General features: G+C 34.7%; 1 protein-coding gene across 1 annotated transcript; it reads left to right on the top strand.

Moving 5' to 3' along the window:
• The first annotated feature begins 2,101 nt into the window (after positions 1-2,101).
• LOC139974657 (neurotrypsin-like) lies at positions 2,102-15,676 on the top strand. The gene is made up of 4 exons (XM_071981902.1): positions 2,102-2,120; positions 9,326-9,412; positions 12,311-12,646; positions 13,249-15,676. Exons 2-4 carry the CDS (start codon positions 9,343-9,345, stop codon positions 13,557-13,559), a joined length of 717 nt encoding a protein of 238 aa, XP_071838003.1. The 5' UTR covers positions 2,102-2,120; positions 9,326-9,342; the 3' UTR covers positions 13,560-15,676.
• The last annotated feature ends 414 nt before the right edge of the window (positions 15,677-16,090 follow it).

Genomic DNA, 16,090 nt, shown 5'->3' with positions numbered 1-16,090 from the left:
TAGGCCTTTAAGAGTTATGGGTTTTAATTGCCTATTAACTGTTCTACGATCTTTTCAACTTCTCACAATTCTATACTCAGCTGTTTCTATGTGGTCCTCGCCCACTCATATTACTTGATACACGCTCTGCTTACGTAATCGAAGCTCGTAATTAGCATATTCAACTGTGAAATTATGAGCTTAAAACTATGACTGCCGTGTCTTCGGTCCTTTTCTATATAGGGATACATCCTACTTACAAAATTAATTGCAGATAAAGCTATAGTGCACCGTGCTACAAGGCTACCAATATAAGCGAAGAAACACAATCATGTAGCGTATAACTAACGTAATAATTCTTAGAAAGAGAATTGATCTTTGCGCACTAGCATACACTTTGACGAAGAATTGGGTTTCTCTTTCTTGCTTTGTCTTGTCTCAAGGACAAACGTTCCTCGCTTACGTTGCAAATTATTTGCCAAACATTCTTGTATTTTCGTTTTCTGTTTGTTTTCGATCATTGGCAAACAACAGCCTTTTCGCTAATTGGGTACTCATAAACCGTAATGAAATAAATTGTGATGCGTCACAAGTAGAACAGAAGCAGCAGCACCGCTATTGTTACACGAGTTGACTGGTCTCTGTACTTAGAAAGATTCTTGACGAACACTTCTATAGATAATTAAAGTATGTGTTGCTCTGTTGTCATTTGTATAGGCAAGCCTCGTGCCATGGCAGGCAATCACTAGTCTCTCCGAGAAACATTCATATCAATAGTTATTTACATTTCATATAGTATATCCCTATAGTTTGATTTGAAGATGTAAAAGGTTCCATACTTTCTTTGACGGTCCTGTTTCTTTTTGGTACTTTTCGTGCCTGAGAGATTTTGTGTGGTTGTTGAATCGCTGCTTAAAGGGTCCTCCTGAAATGCCGATGTACGACTGAAATTCTATGTCCGATGTGACTTGGGTTTTATATATACTAAATGTTCACGTCACTTATGAAGTGCAACTTCGTTTTATTTTCAGCACATCTTTGTGTGCGATTGTCAGCTTATTGATAACTAAACCATCTTCTTAATAAAAAAAACCAAGGCATCTTTGTGATTTCTTTTATCAAAACCGTACCTCAAAGTTCATCGGCATTACACACAGATATATTAGAATGTCAGATAATAGTGCCTCACTCTCACACTAAGATCCAAACTAAGATATTGAATTGTATATGTTTGCACTTTCATATTGACTGGGGATAGCTTCGAAGATCAGGGCCCCTACGAAAGTACTTTTGAAAGCTTTTAGTAATTATTACCTATAAATCAATGACTCAGAGAAAACTAATCTGCAGGTAATTATACAAGTGAATATTATATCAATTAAATCGTAAATTACGTCAGAATTTATTTTTTCATATACATTAAATTTGCATAATTGTAATAGCGTCTTAGCTAGTGTATAGTAAAGTTCCTCTAGTAGCGTGCGCGACAATGGGCAAATAACCCTACCCCATTCTTACCCCAAAGAGCTACACACACATTGAGATAAGAATCTTCTACTTTCCGGAACTTCAGTCAGTACATTGATGTATAAGTATTATTTAAGTATAAGTATGATTGCAGCCTTAAATGATTGAATTAAAAACAAAAATTACTTCCGTAGCTTTATTTAAAAAAGTAGAGCTAACCCCAAATAAAAACTCTCCGAACTAGATCCAGTCAATTTCCCAGTAAAGTTTATATCATTTTGTGCAGCTATGGCAACAATATATCATTGCTGAATTGCAAGAAGTGCAATTGTTTGATTCGACTATCTTTATCACTTCCGGTTCCCAAGAGCAACGTCAAAAGGATTTAAATCACGCACATGTATACTGGCTATTCTAACCGCATTCTACGTAATAACGGGATACTACAAAGTGACCCATAACAAATCTTGTATTATTTTCCACTACATGGTTCTCACTGATTATGCATCGTTAGTCATGATATTACCATTGTAGGAAAAGTTCAGATAGGTACCGGGGCTGACACGAAATCCACAGGGAGCTCTGTCTGTTTCTCTAAGCCAGTGAAATTATACTACAACAAGGAACCAGTAAGCTGCCAAAATGGTCACCGGAAACGGGGAGATTAGTGACAGGTACCCTTTCTTTTAAATAAAAGTGTACTTTGCTTAAGAAATTACAGTTGCACTTATTGAAGAAAAAAAGAAAACAAAAACAACCAAAAACAAAAACAAAAAAAAACATTCAGATATTTCAGAATTTGTGGCAACGAATGCAAAGAGAATCCATTCTACGGTCTTGAGATTTTGCAGAGGTGTTTCCCTGTCATATTAAAGTCACATGTCCCACAATACACCTCCAAGTTTGTGCGTCCTTCCTTACCCTCAGACTTTCTTACGCCCTCTAGTAGCCAAGAAGAAGATAGTTTCATGATATCACCGAAAGTACTAACAAAATGCAATAAGGTATATCTACTGATGCAAAAAAAAAACTAAGCTCATTTTCTGTATAGATTAAAATGGACAAATAAGCAGCTATACTTTTCATGACGTTACACCTTCATTTAAGCCGAAGATGATATACGCATGAATTTTATTTACATTTTATCAAATTCGGCGTCAGTGCTGAGAGGCCTTTTATTAAGCTTGTGACGTCAGCTAGGAAAACCGATATGATAAATTCACGTTGTCTTAAAGAAAGGCCCGATTTTTTTTTGTGCAAAACTGTTTTTAATATCAAGGCCGTTACTAAAATTAAATAATTATCAACTAAATAGACCGCTTCCTAATATTTTTTCCTGAAGAAATCGTTCGTTCGTTCAATTCTTGGTGGTTGAAACTTTGACAAAATCTTTAAAATGTAGTTGACAAAAAAGCGAAGAGAAGTAAAAGTGTAGAATACGTATTTTATTTGCAAAGATGGAAGTAACAGAAATGGGGAGTGTTTTTTAGTAAATTAAGATGACGAAAAAAGGTAGTTTTGTTAACAGAAGATTTATAAACGACGTATCTGTCAACAAATTTCATTCCACTGCGTTGTACATATTTTCGTTAATACATTTGATTTCATTGAAACACTCTAAAATATCTGTTTCTTCATAGCACAGTGTATATACGTTCCGTTTGCACACATAACTCGGCACTTTTAGTGTTATCACATGACGATTGTACGATGTTTAATGTATAATATCAAACATTCCTCATTATAATAATTTCCCGCCCTCCAGTTTAGATTATTAGGAACGAATATAAACACATACAAATTGTACCATAAACTAAACGTTACAAAAGGAATGGTAGTTCAGAAGCACTATATCATTTTCTCGTTTACTATTTTTTAAATTTTTTTTTTGCTGATTTATATTCTGATTTATTATAATTTCCATAGCATAAATTTACGATTCCGTCATTATAATTCACTTTTTTACGTGTAGGGTGTTTTTCTCACTTGATACTGACCTGTTATGTAATGGTAGTAAATAATAAATTAGGTAAGAATTGAGCCAGTCACTGAGCCACATTCTATATACAACCACAGTAATTTGTTTATATCTGGAAAGTTGCATGGTTTACTACACTTCACGCAGTGTGAACACCCAATCGTCTAAAAGTGTGACATTTTCAGACGATTTTGAAAATGTGTTGATAATAATATATAAGAGCACTAGTTACGTAGAGCTTCAGGTGCGAAGTGGGCGGTTTGCTTATTGATAAAAAACAATATTTACTAAATTAAATATAAAATTCAACAAACCACATGCACAAGTTGAATGTTTCTATAGGTTCTTCTAAGAGGTCCAGGGGACTAAAGATTTGGGAGAAAATTAAAAAGTATGATAGAAATCATACGAAATGCCTTGAAATATTTATATGAAATTGAAATGGAAGAGAGGGAGGGAAATAATAAGGGAGGGGCGTTAGGTGAAGGAAGCCTAAGGAATTGGAGAACGACATTTATCACGCAACATAACATGCTACGCCAATGATCGACTGATATTTCAACCCTCTATTTGTTCCACTAAATTACGTGACAACGGTAGACTATTGCTTTGAAATCGAAATCGGCCAGTCACGTTCTCATTCTTTATTTCCCATACAATTAGAAGGTAATGTATTAAATGTTGTGGGAAAGTGGATAATATGCTTCGAACAAGTGGTCAATTAAAGGTCACAGCGAGGAATTACAACGGAAGTGTGTGTTAAATCGGAAACTCGTAGACCAACATGTAGGTATTGGTTACAATCTTTCCTTAAGCAATTATAATGTTATCGATGATGTACATTGAATGTTGTATGTGTGTTTGGGAGGCTAGTTTGTCTTTAATTTCCGCATAACAAAAACAAATGGATTCTTCAAAATCCCATGGGAAAGTTCGTCAAATACGACCAGAGTTCAATAGTGATATGAGCATTGCAATTATTTAACAATTTAGTCATTAAATTTAGCTATGTAATTGACATTAAATTTTAACATTAAACTTTCGTTTACACTATTATACACATAAGTCAAATAAGTCAAATATCTAGAATAAAAAATCGAAGAAAAGCTGCCAAAACATGTATGATTGAGTTATTGAATTGTTTATAAGTTAAGGTAAAACATGTAGTTTCCATTCAGCCCATATGTATTGTGATAGGCATCTTCGTGTACAGCTGTCGTCAGGCGTTCCCTAAATTCTTCAAGAACTTTCTAATTTTCCACATGAATAATAGCAATTATTGAAAGTGTTACATCGTTGCGTTTTGAAGAGCATTACAAGAACAAACCAAGTTATTTAATAAAATCTCACTTCGGAATGTCAAGGTTTTTTATGGAGATGTTGAGTTATTGACATCCCATTATAAAGTTGTAATTTCTTCCCCCACCCCTCTTTTCTCTTTTAATCTTTTTTTGAAGGGGTTGTGGCTTTCTCTTTATCGATGGGAATTTCAATGAAATATACAATTTAACTTAGAGTTAGGATGAATGGTTCATTATAACAATTCATGTTCTCCGATATTAGTTATACTACATATTAATATGTAAATCGATATAAACCTATATATATTGACACGTTATTAACATGACGTGAGGATTAAAAATCCATAATCCCCCGTCAAATTTATCCTGTTATGTTAAAATGTTTGTTCATACACTTGGTTTAACTCAGATCTTCATACGTACAATCGGAATCCTACTACTATAGCTCAGAAATTGCAGAGTCTTAACACTTTACAAACTGATAGGGATATTGCGGTGGCTGAAATATGTATTGTTTATAACAACCAAAAAGCCAATCGCCTTAGTGCTTCTGTGCCAACTTTCACACGAGAACATGTCATGTAACTTTCGGAGACTTGGATCAAATTACTAGGTAAATTTAATTGTTTGGCAAGCTTGGGTTTGTGCATATCCTCAAATGCGAATGGTCTAATATTATGTAACAACTGAGTTTTATTTTTAAGCATTTTTTTTTATTTCTCGTCTCGCCAGGCATTCTCATCTTATGGTTATATTTCTACGTCATCAACCTTGTATGGTCAATTGGGGATTTTTCTTTTTCACATCAACGTTTATGCCGATCGATAACTCAGCTTTACATAACCAAATCCGACGTTACTGTAACCAAAAAAAAATGAATGATATTTAAATATTGATTTATGTTCGAGGTACTTGAATAAACAAACAGATTAAGGAACATACACATGTTCATAATAGTTTTAAACAAACGAAAACAATTCAACTATATCTTGTTTTGCAATAATGTACCACCACTTGCTTTGTTTTGTGAAAATGCATCAAAAATAATTGATTGCATTCATATCTATCTGTCTGTCTGTCTGTCTGTCTGTCTGTCTGTCTGTCTGTCTGTCTGTCTGTCTGTCTGTCTGTCTGTCTGTCTGTCTGTCTGTCTGTCTATCTATCTATCTAGCTAGCTAGCTATCTAGCTAGCTAGCTATCTAGCTATCTAGCTAGCTAGCCATTTGTCTATATATCTATCTATATATATCTATCTATCTATATATATATATATATATATATATATATATATATATATATATAAACACGTCACAGAATATAGAATAAAGCTCTTAAGCAGCTTGATGAATATTTTTTTTAATTGTTACGACAAATCTTGATTGAGTGAACTGTCTATGTCTTCAGCGAACCCAGATTAACCTATTACAGACACATGTTTGGTAAACTGTTAATCGTTGTAATTGCAAAATGATTTATCTTTCTCATAGAAAGTCAATTTTAAGTCATTGATATTACGTCTCTAGTATTTGACGTCCTCTATTTGATGTCACAAGAACCTTGTTTTGAAAGTCAATTTTCTTTTATCATGGCTTTTAAATTACTCACGACTGCTTTTTTTTATCCATTTAATTCTAATTAATGGAAGAGCAGAAGGCAAAATCATAAGAAAATTAACCCTTTAACAACAAGTTTGACGTTGGTGTAACAGATTATCTAAACAACAGACTGTCTTTACATTTTACACAAAGTATAGTCTGTCTTGCGTATGCTTACGTTAAATTACACGCTATAGTTTTTTTTTTTTTAAGATGGCATGGGTATGACGTCCCTTCCGTTTTACTTAACAATCAGTAAAACGCAGTCGGTTGCATCCGACGCGAATCAAAACATGACACACCACATAAAAAGAGATAACTGCAGCGAATCGATCGCAGTGGCGTAGTAAACACCCAGAAGAGATTACAATATTTCACTCTTGGCAAGAACTGCAAACATTTTGTCTTTTTGTTTTTCAATTCACGTTGTAACTTTTTCAACTTTGATTAAAGGAAGGTGAATTGATTGTAAATAACGAGAGAAAAGGTAAGTTAATTATTGTTATTTATTTTCACTGTAGTGCTTTTTCCCTCCTCTTTTCGTATTGAGTATTAATCTTACAAGATACTTAGAAAGTAAGGCAGCCATGGGCTCATTGGACCCAGCGCCACTTGAAGGAGTGGGGTTGAGGGTGAGGAAGAGAGAAATTGCGTTTGATAACTATAAGTGAGTAACAGTTTTAGTGCTGTTTAGTTGTATCTATAAGGAAACATGTTTACCCTCGATTTAAGAAAGGTGAACTTAATAACAAGCAATTAGAAATGTTATACATACTCCTCCTACAATCGATTCAGACAGGCCTACCCTATGCCTGTTCGAAATCGAAACAAAAGTGGACACTGTTGTAAGTTGTTTACGAAATGCATAGTGAAGTATAGTGAAAAAATAAAACATTTATCGACTTTGTTATATAAGATATATTTCAATTACCATTAAACTGGCAATATATATATATATATATATATGTGTGTGTATGTATATATATATATATATATATATATATATATATATCAGATATTTATATATCAGATATATATATATATATATATATCTGTATAAAATATTAAAAACATCATTTCATATTATTTCAATAATGTAGTTTGTTATTTTTTGTCTGTTGTGACTGTTCGTATATCGCGAAAGAAAGATAGCTTTGTGCCTGAGAGAACTGAAAAAAACTAAAACAAAATCTGTTCAAGTGTTCACTTATAGAAACGTATATTTTATAAATTAATGTCAGTTATTCTCCAAATTAACGTCTTTGCCAATGTCATGGTACTTAATCAAGAAACGAAAACGTCATACACATACAGACATAAAATGGATTTATGTTGGCACTTTGGGACCGAGCGGGTGGGACTTTTGGTATGTTACAGGGTGATCATGACCCAGAAGTGAACATTGTATAGGCGTGTGTAAGTGACAGATTATTCTACATCACACATACTGCATATACAGAAATTCATTGTGCTTTAACAACAAAATATATGTACTACTAAATAAATAAACTCGGTTTTTCCTTTTTGGACATTAGTGGAGGCTGAATTTAGCTTTAATCTGTAGTTATCTACGCAAGTAGATTATTGTTCCCTTCGACTTCCCTCTTTTAATCTCTCTCAATAGACGGGTATATACCTGCATGAGGGTCTCAGATAAACGTTATCTCAACATGTAAATAAACTATAAACACGGTTATCCACCACAGCGGTGGTTATGTATAATACAAACAAAAACGTCATATATCCGAACAAGTTTGTTGTTCGGAAATTATCTGCAGGGTAACGGAAAAAAACCCGGAACGATGACGTCGCCATTGAAATTTTCTGTCAATAGTGCAAAGTAAAATACAGTATTGGAGAAGAAGAAACAAACATGAAAGGTGCATTGCAGTGGTGATTGGAGAACAGTCACGATGGATTTGTGAATGGAATGTACAAGAACTGTAAAGTATATAGGGATGAAAACATAATGGCTGATATATACAACTTTATACTAAAGAAATGCCGGTTGGATTTCGGGTCCTGAAAATGATTTTCAGATTCAGTGACTGTACTCTGTCATGAGCGAATCATACATATAAACTTGATTGCGAAAATATGAGTTTCATATATTCAGTAAATATATAGAGGAAGTATGAGGTAGCCGACTATTTCCTTAGTATACAGACAGTCGGATATCCGATTACGTAGTAGATATATTCTATCGTAGCTGGGGGATTTTGCTCTATTGAATAGTCAAATGAAATATGAGATGATTGGGTTGTTTATTGAGTATCAGCAGGTGAATTAGTTAGGAATTGTCTGGTATATTATACGTCACCGAAAGACAAATATAAACAGAAAATTTAAGCAATATAACTAACTTATTTGAACCAAATGGTATCTTAAGAAAAATTGATGGCAATTTCTTGAAGAGTGCCGTGAAAATGTAACAAAGATATCCACATTTCTCATGTCTTCGGTGATTCATAATTGTCTTTTGTTTGTTTTGCTGATTTCGCAGCTATCCAAATAAAATATGGAATTCATAAAAGTTCGTCAATAGTAGGGTAGTCACGTATTATCAAGAATTTCTTTTCTTTAAATGTATTGTAATGAACGGAATAGTTTGCCTTGTTTGAACTTGCAGAATGTAATGGAATTTACGTGTTTCAAGGAATTTCTTCTAAGAGGGGTTGAATGAACTAAACAATTTGCCTGAGTCGGTTGTGTCAGTGTCGCAAACTGCCAATCCTGTGTTAAAACGGCTATAGACAAGCATTGTATTGACCATATGCCATTTCGTTTGGTCATTATACTGATTCCAAAATATCTCAAGCCAGGTTTCTCTTCATTGCCTGTAATGAAACCTTGATTGGGAATCAAGCAATGGATATATAATAAGTTATACAAGACAATTAATTAAAACATTAATTGTTTTATCTTATTCTCATTCCAAATGTTGATTAATTAATTAAGAATGATTGATCATTTTTTGTTTTTCTCTCCTTTATATTTGCTTTTAGACTTCTTTAGCTACACAATGATCTCCACAAGATTCTTCACGTCTTCACTGGTGACGATTCTAAGTGTATTGCATTCCGTATCGGCTGGTATGTTTTCAACTATTTCACTTTTCATAATAGTTGACTGTTTATTCATATTTACTAACATTATTCGTCGTTTCTTTGTTGTCGTAATTCGGTTATGCATATTAATCGCCAAGCTAGTAGGATAATTTAAAGCTAAGTTCTAAGTTTGATTTATCAAAGGAACTATACTGTTATCTTACGTAACAATTAAGGCTAGAAATAAGTGTTGTGTGATATTTGAGACCCCACCAATTTGTCCAATATATTATCCCCGTTTTCAGCCATCACCAGGAATTCTAAAAGTCACTGTACTCACTCCTTTAGGACTAGCTATCTCTACATGTGAATACTGTGTCTTCAACCGGAACAGCCTCTATGTAAAACAAGTCAATGGTTCTACCTTGTGTTTCCTTTGGGGAGAGATAGGGAAACGAGCTGAAACGTATAGTTGTATAATCTCGAATTCTGGATTCCATTCAATACGCAGAGATACAACGGTTACTAAGTTAGGTGAATTAAGAATGTTAATTGAGAATATTTGTGTATAACTAGATACTCAGTTGTCGATAGTACACAAAATGGGACCTACTAAAATAGTTTATATGATTAGCCGCAAATTAAACTTACCGATCGTTAACCTTATTATCCCCAGCAGTAGTTAGTCATGTAATAATTTAATTAACCAATCGCTTCTTAAACAGATTGAGGTTCAATTGTTGATATAATATACGGTATTACATATCAGTTACGCCTGTGACGATAATCGCAACCCCATCCCCCGTCACCCCCTCTCCCCCAAGAGGGAAAGAAAGTAGATTACAATGATCTAATGTCGCTCCCAAGATACAGGACCGTTATATTCACGTTGCAGTTATAGTTCATAAAATATGTTTTGCAAGAGTCATTTCACTGTAAACCAGGGGTGGAATTTGCGATGCTGCTTCGGCAAACGACTAAACGCAAACATATAGCCTAGTATATGACTAATATCACTTATGACAAAATCTTGTATAGTACAACGAGATATTACAGGAGAGCGGTCCCCGACATTGCACTTATCGGGGTTTGTGGATTGTTAAGACTTAAGGCTCGTGCACCTTACCGGCTTAGCATGTACATTACTGAATACGTATATATAAAACGTTTGGTTATATGTGGCTCTTGGCTTTAATCTCTGTCCCTCATAGAAATTTAGTTGGAAACACTATTATATACGTGCTCCGATATACCTTCATAATTACGAAACTAATTAGTTATATTTAATGACATGGTTTCCAATCGTATATCAAACCTACTTTCTGATAAACAAAAAGACTCGTAACCGGCAAAGTCACATATTAACCGCGAGAACTTTTGCATATATTTCAACAACTAAAAAAAAAACGAAAAAAAAAATCAAAGTATCTTTCAACCTGATTCTCCCGTGATATTTGCTTTTTGTCTTTTTCATTCAGAAAAATGTCGGTGTTTATAGAAAAATATTTTATTTTTAGATTTTAAATCAATCGACTTCCGGCAAATATACATCTCAAATCACGTTTTATCATGTTATATCTCTACCTGTCTATCTTTATGTCTGACTGTCTACTTCCTTTACGCTTCCGCAATAATTATTCGTTTATATATTTAGTAAATGGTTATGGCAAAAAACAATAGAAAGCAAGGTTCTAACGATTGAAACACGAAATCAATGTTTTCTATGAAAATATTGAATCTGCAACTTTGAGGAAATGAACGTTTTTATCAATGTAATTGACGTAAATGGAGCTAAGTAACGTGAATTCCAAACTAGTTTGAATGAATTAGTTACAATAAGTGCTTAACGCAAGGACGTAGCGTGTCTTGTAAAATACATTTCATGTTGACGTTAAAAGGAATAAACGGAACAGCTTTTATTGTGTTTGTTCTCTAGAAACAAATGTTTGTTGAGAGGGAGTTTGAAAGGATGTACTGTCTTCTATGTTGCTGCAATGTCAATATCAGCATGTCCATGACTACACTTTTCTTAAGTATAAAAAAATATCATCATCATCATCATCATCATCATCATCATCATCATCATCATCATCATCATCAATATCATCATCATCATCATCGTCGTCGTCTATAACTTAGTCGTTTTCATTTCGAATAGTTTCTCACGAACAACGGATAAAATTGAACAAGCTAATTAGTAAAGTTACGTTTTCACACCTTTTGTTGTCTCCGCTCTCATTGCGCCAGCAAAGTGTTCTTTCTATTTCTGAACCGGAATCTAGCTGATTAAAATATTAATGAATGAGAACTTTGCTCCCGAGATTTAAGTTCAGCAATGACACCGTTGGTATAATGACTTACACTCTTGAATCTGATATCGTAGTTGGCACTGTACATATAATCATCCTCTTGATTAGTAAAAACTCAATAATGTAACAAGCAGTATAGACCTACAACTGACTGGAAGAAATAGATGACATAAGAAAGACGAGTTCTTCACTTTCATGTGTGTTAGTTTGTGTAAAGTGTACTTCTCTTTGTTCAAAGTAAATGCCGCTGCATCTCGACAACAATGTTAAGTTTTTTTATCATTATTTTATTATTATTATTATAATATTTTTTTGGCTGCTTCAGTAGCAAAGCCTGCAGACGTTGGTCATTGAAAAAAAACCTTTGCGTTTCTGAGCAAACGCCAAAACTGAGTCTAAAGTTACCAGGATGAAACGAGTTTGTTGTTAAAAAGGTTTTAATAGTTATTTCGAATTTTTGTTCTGAAAGAAAATCAGCTCGATAGATCCATGTTCCAATTTAACGGAACTCCAGCTATATAAGACTGAACAGTTCAGTCAATATATTCTAGTTTTTCGTGCTGAGTGTCAATTGTTAATGTCCTTTGTTCAAAAGTCTCACTGTTATCTTAAAAGATTTCGTTTTAATTTACAGCTCATGGGGATGTGCGATTGGCCGGTGGTAGATCTTACAGAGGTCGCGTAGAGGTCAGTAATGGCCGGCGGTGGGGTGGGGTCTGTGACGATTTTTGGAGCATCGAAGAAGGTCACGTGGTATGCCATCAACTTGGCTTCCCCGAAGCGAGTCAAGTTTTTCGAGGCGTCGACGTTGGCAAGGAATTCGGTTATGGCTCTATCGACTACCCTATATTCCTAGACGACCTTCGTTGCGATGGAAATGAAGCTGATTTGTACGCATGCTCAAGAAATCGAGGGCGCCACAACTGTGCAAGTAACGAGAGAGCTGGAGTCGAATGCTTACAATCTACAGGTACTACGATTTTTCTAAACAGCGATTAGCGATAAGATATGTGTCGTATTTATTACCTTATATTTGAAGCAGGTGAATTCATAGCAAACAAAGTAGAGGTATTGATTTGTGTATTTTAAAACTTATGTTGTCACTTATGTACGTTGTTGTACGATGTTGCATCTTAAATTTTATAACAGTTCCTTAATACATCTCGAAGTGGAAAGATTGACTTGTTAATGTTTGTGTGTGTGAGATGGAGGGGGGAGGGGGGATGGAGGTTGATAAACTAGGACATTCTGTGACACATGCTCTACTAACGGAACCAATAACACCCCGGGAATCACCCCGGGAATCATAATTATGTTCTCATTTTGACATCATTATGCAAAATTTCAAAAGGAGCATCTCGTCATGGCACTTGTTTGTTCTATTGTGTTTTGCTTCTCGTTTTATACCTTACTGAAGACCAAACTAGACTAGAGAACAAAAACCCCTTCACGAATTCGGCCAGAGCTAAAAGTTACGTCTTTTTCAGCCCATGTCTTGCTACAGTTCATGTGATCATGACATTTGATACTTGTTTTTGACAATTTTCACTGTATTCGGTAATTTTCTTTCAGATATACGGTTAATGTTGGGCGATCAAGAAGATGCAAATATGGGGTTTGTGGAGGTTAGCATCAACGGCCAATGGGGTAAAGTATGCGATGACAACTGGAACATGAACAGCGCCGCGGTAGCGTGTCGACAGCTAGGTAAAAGACTGGCTGTATGGAATACCGGTTTACCTGATCGTTATACCGATGTTCAGTATGTCCTTGACGATCTCGACTGTAACGGCGATGAGACACGGCTTTTAGATTGTGGTCGGAGGCCACTATGGCGGTCCAATTGCGGGGACGGAGAAGCGGCCTCTGTCATTTGTACATAAATGAGTCATGATAGTAAATTTGCAATCGAATTGATTATTTTAAGAGGGCGGAGTGGTAATGCGCCGATGCACTTTGTTTTCAACTTGGAGACAATCCAACCCAATTAAATATTCAAAACAATCATGTAAATCTATAGCAACGTCACTCGAAATATTTTAGAGTTGATTTTCTATAATTATTATTATTATTGTTTTTAAATCACACAATCGATTCATGATTGCTATAGAGAGCAAAGATAGTAATGCATATAAGCTGCGGACCGAAGTGATTCACCGACATTTTGTTTTCTGGATTCATCATCACCTTGTTTCCGTCACGTTCAGATATAGTCAAAGATTATGCCACGGGGGAAGGCGATAAGTTACACTAATTCTGGATGTGACGTTCCATTCCTTAACTTACCGTGAGACATCTCTTCAGATTTATGTAAATTAACTGTTTCGCAGTATATTCGTATATGACGTAGGCGTGGGAGGAGGTATGGATGCCATTGTTCTGAGCTTGACTCCTATGTTTACCTTTTTTTCTAATTTTGTGACAAGTTTCGTAGGAGATTTCTAAAGATATAGGATATAGGAAGAGCGATTGACATTTCTTGTTATCAGTGTAAACAAAATACTATAGTCCGGCGTCTCTTCCATTGGGGCGAAATCTACGGTCAAAACTCCGCTAAGTCATCGCCTGGTCAGTACAAAGCTAGGTGGTCAGAAAAATATAGCTTTATTAAAGCTTATAACCCAAATCATAAACCACTGATTAGGCCGACGTATGTTCCACGAAATGAAAACGTTATGGCTTTAAGAAGCCAAAGCATGAAAGATTCTGAGCTTGAAATGAAAAATGAAAAATAAGCATGTATGACAAAAAAAAAAGGGAGTGTTTACTTTGATTAACCTACTCATAGGCATTCACATTTGCAATTTTTTTCCGGGGGGGGGGGAGGCTGCAACTCAACTTTTATTTCATGTCATTCTTTTTCATAATTCCACATGGTTTTTATACATAAACACAATATATGGTGCGGGATTTACGAAGAGAAAGTCTTACAACTTACTCCTAGTAATGAACAAAAGCTCAATTGACAGACAGAAAGACTTTAGGTGCGAACAAGAAAACAAAGAAAATTATACACAGTACCGCATATTTAAAGCAATTGAAGAAAGACATGTACTTCTCAACCATTTCAAGATTCTTTTGCTGGGTGGGAATGAAGAGTTCAACCTCAAAACATGAACTCAAAATCTTAAAATAGAAGGTCATCGCATTGGGGACCACGGCCCTGTTCTTGCATGTAAAAAAATAGAGTACTTTGCATGCAGAGCAAAAGAAGTTAATATTTTTAATAGCTGACTGTAATATACGGAATAATGAAAATAAACTTCCACTTTAACTCATGAAGTGAATATCTTTCCTCCCATTTAATAATGTCCCTTGGGGTGGGGGACTGTTATTCGTAAGAATAGATATGTACACATAATCTGCATTGTTAACGTAACATCAATTATCGATCACGTATTAAGATTTCACTGATCGGAATATCATGGCACAACTTTTCTGTTTTATTTTGTGTTATATCTAGTATGTCATCGTAAAAACTGGCACTAATCAATTTCAATGTTTATGATTTTGTTGAAAGATATCACCTCCAATTCTAGAATTATCCGTGCGTATATAAGGAAGTCATGCATTACTTTTGTTATTATCCTTCATGTGATTTGTGCGTGACTGGCGCACCATGATCCGGTTGGACATTAAGGTGCTTGCATCCTGAATATTAGTATGTACATATGTCCACAACGTTGGTGAATTGACTTGCTTTGTGTTTGTATATAAATGGGGGAAAAAAAGTGTTTTAAAATCAGACTTGTATATTTTAAGTTATGAAATTATTTATTCAAAGTACCAAAGAGAATCATTTTCAGTGCATTCACTTATAATTCTATTCATTTTATTCTTCTTGATTTATTCGACATAATGTAAAAGACAATAAAATGAATGATTATCTACAAAATCGCATATATATCAGTTTTCAACAAATGATGACAGAACAAAAATATTTGGGGAAAAAGTATACATACGTATATCAATAAAATCCCTTTTTTCCCTAAACATGAAATATTTTGTGTTCTCTTTCTTTTAAAAAAATATTTGTTACTCTCGAGAAATTAAAAAAAAAAACGAATATGCTATGCATATGCTTACCGCCAAGTATTGAAAACATACTGTGGCTTCAGTCATTCTTGACTAAAGAATCATATATGCCATATACAGCTCATCCATGCTCCAACTGAATATAGCTTAACCAACTTTCTTTTAAAAAAATAGCAAAAACTTTAAGTTCAACGCGACAAGATTTCCGCGAAAATTCTACGCCCTATTAATTAGGCTATATAGCAGTTGCATACTCTCCATGAGTGTAGTACACAACGAGGTAAATGAATCTGGAGGATTCATGTCAATTGGGTGCGCGCGTACCATGTATGGAGGGTCATGTGATGTGTTCCAGGGTGGTACTATACTGATATTTCTC

The sequence above is a fragment of the Apostichopus japonicus genome, chromosome 2 (genome assembly GCF_037975245.1).
Source record: "Apostichopus japonicus isolate 1M-3 chromosome 2, ASM3797524v1, whole genome shotgun sequence".
Lineage (NCBI taxonomy): Eukaryota > Metazoa > Echinodermata > Holothuroidea > Aspidochirotida > Stichopodidae > Apostichopus > Apostichopus japonicus.
Note: the sequence above shows the minus strand (reverse complement) of the source record. Positions and strands in the feature narration are given on the sequence as shown.

Bases quoted from the DNA above. Each gene is read 5' to 3' on its own strand.
- LOC139974657 (XM_071981902.1), top strand. From the start codon at position 9,343: ATGATCTCCACAAGATTCTTCACGTCTTCACTGGTGACGATTCTAAGT. The intron at 9,413-12,310 runs GTATGTTTTCAA...TTTAATTTACAG, and splicing joins ATTGCATTCCGTATCGGCTG to CTCATGGGGATGTGCGATTG. The intron at 12,647-13,248 runs GTACTACGATTT...ATTTTCTTTCAG, and splicing joins CGAATGCTTACAATCTACAG to ATATACGGTTAATGTTGGGC.